The 4286-nt window shown below is 36.8% G+C and overlaps 2 protein-coding genes across 2 annotated transcripts in view; one reads left to right on the top strand and one right to left on the bottom strand.

Annotated features, from left to right (window-relative positions):
- vps18 (VPS18 core subunit of CORVET and HOPS complexes) overlaps window positions 1–147 on the bottom strand; it is a 7707-nt gene extending 7560 nt beyond the window's left edge. The window contains 1 exon segment of the mRNA XM_046836220.1: window positions 1–147. This exon segment is cut by the window's left edge and continues 232 nt beyond it. The gene's annotated coding sequence lies outside the window, so the exon portion shown is untranslated.
- Window positions 148–1106: 959 nt separating this feature from the next.
- rhov (ras homolog family member V) lies at window positions 1107–3961 on the top strand. The gene is made up of 3 exons (XM_046836255.1): window positions 1107–1466; window positions 1577–1635; window positions 2401–3961. Exons 1-3 carry the CDS (start codon window positions 1232–1234, stop codon window positions 2845–2847), a joined length of 741 nt encoding a protein of 246 aa, XP_046692211.1. The 5' UTR covers window positions 1107–1231; the 3' UTR covers window positions 2848–3961.
- The last annotated feature ends 325 nt before the right edge of the window (window positions 3962–4286 follow it).

The raw sequence follows: 4286 nt of genomic DNA, 5'->3' as shown, positions 1-4286 counted from the left end.
CTACACAACCACCTTTCAGCTTCAAAACAACAACCAGAGAAGAGTTTACAGTCTTAACAAACACACAATGTGGAAAAACGTGAAAATAAAGCGTGAATAAACACAAACGCCTGTTAGGAGATAGCATGCGAGCTAGCCCCCTGGTCACGTGACAACAAATCATGTGATTAAATGAATAAAGAGGGTGCTGTTTTTCAAACCGACCATAAGATGGCGCTGTTTGTACTGTTAATTTTATATATATATATATTTTTTTTTTTTTGTTTTAATTGTTTTAATTTGTAAACGGTTTATTAATAAATGTAGTAAATAAATGTTTATTTACAGAATCTTTATTCCAGACACAATACAGTTTTTCAAAATAAAGCATGATTTATATATTATTATTAAAATATATAAATAAATAAATAAATATATATAAACAAGACAAATCATCTTAGATGTGAATTCTATTGTTTAAAATATGCACATTATTATTATTATTATTATTATTATTATTATTATTATTATTATACTTTTTTTATTTACATTTTTATAAAATACCCCAGACAATTTGTTACCTTTAAGTCTATTCTTACAGTTTTTTTTTAATTTATATTTCTATTATTATCTATATATCTATATAGAATATCTATATATTTTATTCTTATCTTGGTAAATATATAATTTCTATAATCTCTAAAGGGGTTATTGTTTAACACTTATTGTCTTTACAAAGTTGTTGCTTTAAAAAAAAAGTTATCCTATCTATAGTAGAGCATATTTTTATTTATAAATAATGATCATCCATAAATAAAAGAAATTGCTCCATGCTAAAGTAATAACTACGAAATCAAAATGAATCGCGAAAAAAATAAATCATATAAATGTATTTATATATTTACACACATTAAAAGAGAGCAAACAATATTATACAAATCTGAATAAATAATAATAAAAACGATCAAATATTCGTTAGTTAGTAAAATATAGTAGATCGAGGTAACAAATGGGAAAGTGTAACTAAGTGAAAACAGAAACAAAAAAGGGAATCAGATTAAAAAATAAAAAAATAGCGAGGTATGGGCGTGGTTATGCAAATAAGCCTCTGGAGTAGAAAGGGGACTCACATCCGTGTGCGCACTCAGAGTGTGTTCGAGTGTGTGTGAGTGTGTGTGAGATAGAGGATGAGGTGACCACTTTCCTCTCACTCTCCGAGCTTCAGAAGGGATTGTTCAGACTGCTGTTGGACATGCCACCCCAAATGGATTATTTTTACCAAGAGGCGCACGTTCCGCCGGTGTGTATAGAGCCGGGGCACGAGCACGCGCACGAGCACGCGCATTCGCCGAATTCGGACCCGGAGCCGGTGATCAGCTGCATGCTGGTGGGAGATGGAGCTGTGGGCAAAACCAGCATGATCATCAGCTACACCAACAACGGATACCCTACTGACTACAAACAGACCGCCTTTGACGTTTTTTCAGGTAACAGCTCACCTGTATAACTCACACAATATACCACTAACATGCACAAATCTCCCCTGCTTCATAAATATACTTCTTTACATATCAGTCTATTATGATTTTATCTTTAGGACAAGTACAAGTTGATGGAGCACCTGTTCGGATCCAGCTCATGGACACGGCAGGACAGGTGAGACAACTGATCTGGGTTGGGAAGAAAACTCTTGAGCTTCAATAATAATAATAATAATAATAATAATAATAATAATTGTTAACCCCAAACTTACATATGATGTCTTAAAATCACGTGATTTATACCACATGATATTCCCTGTATTTAAAATGCAACTAGAAAGTTTAAACAATAATTATTTTATTATGAATAAAAATACATATATACACATTAATCCATTTTTCCAGCATATTTAATGCAGACAGGAAAAATGTGACCATATATTTTTGGGGTTTTTTGTACACCGAAGAAAATCGTCTGAAAAAGAAAGAAAAAGTTGAAAAGTAAAATAGCAACAGGAAACAGTTATAAATAGTAGAATTAAACAAAAAAACTCACAACTTGTGAAAAATTTGAATGTAATTTAAATAAATTATAAGCAGTTGTGAGTTTTGCATGTTTTTTCCCCTTCTTTCCATAATCATGTCATTCCGCTGCTTGATGGAAGCCAGAAGACTAATCACATGAACATGTCTCACAGCGCATTGTGTTTTTCACATCTCCGTACGGCTCGTCTCTCTGTGAGAGATCTTTTGTGCGATGGGTGTAGAAGCAGAAGATCACCTCAGACTCTATTTACCGACCTGTAATTTATATAATTCTTACCCCACACACACTTGAGAGAGTGAGAGACACGTCAGCTCAGGAATGAAAGAAAAGAAACACCTGCCATGTGTAAAAGAATGCGTCTGGTTCTTATCTGTGCATCTGTCATGTTTGCAGGAGGAGTTTGACGGCTTTCGCTCGCTGTCCTACGCCCAAATGGACGTCTTCCTGCTCTGCTTCAGCGTCGTCAACCCGACTTCCTTCCAGAACATCACCAAGAAATGGATCCCGGAGATCCGCTCGTGCAACCCGACGTCTCCTATCATCCTGGTCGGGACTCAATCCGATCTCCTGCTGGATGTCAATGTTCTGATAGACTTGGACCGTTGTAAGGTGAAGCCCGTGCTCGGTTCCCGGGCTCGGAGCCTGGCTGAGAAGATCCGCGCTACGGAGTACGTGGAGTGCTCGGCTCTGACGCAGAAGAACCTGAAGGAGGCTTTCGACGCCGCCATTTTCGCAGCCATCAAACACAAGGCCAGGAAGGCCAAGAAGACGAGACTGTCGGACAGGCGCACCAAAGCGTTTTCCAAATGCAGCTGGAAAAAGTTCTTCTGCTTCATCTGATCCTGTGGGTCAAACCCTCTGCACTGTGGTGTAATTTATTATTTATTAATCCGGACTTTTTCGGATCGAGGAACACCGTCCCTGAACCGATACGTTCACGATGCACGTGAGGCGAAAGAACACTAAACACGACCGGAGTTCCATTTAATCAATACGGGAAAATACTGAACATGCAGGTGATTGTTTTCCCATAAAAAACTCTCCCTGGAGTGGTTTATTCCCTTCATACCGCAGCGATGTGGCGAGGATTACGAGTTCGGAACGAACGATTTTTATTCGGTGAAATTTGCAGAACAGCGTACGCATGTTCCTACTTCCATTATAGCAGCGATAAACGTCCTTTCCCTCTCCAGGGGCTCGTGTTTCCGACAACAGACCTCATTTTTCTGAAGAAAAAAATCGTCAATTGGGAGAATGTCGGCTAAAATAATCATTTTTACTTGCATTATAGCAGCTATAAACGCCCCTTCCCTCATCAAAGTCTAATTCTCAGAAATATTTTGAATTTTAGCAGCAATACATGCCCTTTCCCTAACCGGAGTCTTATTTTTTACGACAATAAAACGAGTTTTAGAGGAAAAAAGCGTCACGTGGAGGAACTGTTTTACTTACTTTATAGCAGCGATAAACGCTCATCCTCTCATCGTAGTCTCATTTGTCTCAAGACAAAAAAACTTTGTTTGAGGAGGAAAAAATAACGTCAATCGGTGGAACATCAGCTAAAGATAAAAATGTTTTACTTGCTTTATAGCAGCGATAAACGTCCCTCCTCTCACCAGAGTTTCTTTTTTTCAATACAAAAAATATCGTTTAGGTGGAAAAGCAAGTCGAGGCACGTCAGCCGAACAAATAATTTTTACTTACATTGTAGCAGCGATAAACGTCCCCTCTAAAACTCTCCCTCTTTTTAGCTTCTGAAAACATTGAAATGTCTTTTGCCCTCTGACACTGGAGACTCCTTCCATAAATCTCAAATCGTATGGATTTTCACTTAAAGAAACCCCAGTAACAACAAAAATTATATTCAGGTGCGTAACCGTACCTAGTAATCTAATCTAATAAAAAAGTAACTGATTTAAAAAAAAAAAGAAGAGAAAAAAACAGAATAGAGGAATTAAAAGGGGGGGGGGGGGAGTGTTAAAAATGACGAAACGTAATAAATAAACATAATGAAATGACGGTTAAATAAAAAGAGAGGTGCGATAAAAAAATAAAGAAATAACATTAAAAAAGAGGGAAATCGGATAAAAATAGAATGGAGTGATAAAAACGTGGGGGGGGGGGCAAAATTGAAAAAGATTGAATATAATGACGGGGAAATAAAAACAGAGGAAAATAAATTGAAAAACAAAAATACTCTGTTATAATAAACAAATCGGCATCTCACCCGATCCAAATTAAATTTCAGGAGGAAAGAAACCTGATTACTCTAAAAGCAG

The sequence above is a fragment of the Silurus meridionalis genome, chromosome 23 (assembly GCF_014805685.1).
Source record: "Silurus meridionalis isolate SWU-2019-XX chromosome 23, ASM1480568v1, whole genome shotgun sequence".
Taxonomy (NCBI): Eukaryota; Metazoa; Chordata; class Actinopteri; order Siluriformes; family Siluridae; genus Silurus; species Silurus meridionalis.
The sequence above is the reverse complement of the archived record's forward strand: the minus strand, read 5'-3'. Positions and strand labels throughout refer to the sequence as shown.

What these genes read in the sequence shown, in the direction of transcription:
- rhov (XM_046836255.1), top strand. Translation starts at nt 1,232, where the DNA reads ATGCCACCCCAAATGGATTATTTTTACCAAGAGGCGCACGTTCCGCCG. An exon ending in CGCCTTTGACGTTTTTTCAG is followed by an intron (nt 1,467 to 1,576) that starts GTAACAGCTCAC and finishes TTTTATCTTTAG; the next exon opens with GACAAGTACAAGTTGATGGA. An exon ending in TCATGGACACGGCAGGACAG is followed by an intron (nt 1,636 to 2,400) that starts GTGAGACAACTG and finishes TCATGTTTGCAG; the next exon opens with GAGGAGTTTGACGGCTTTCG.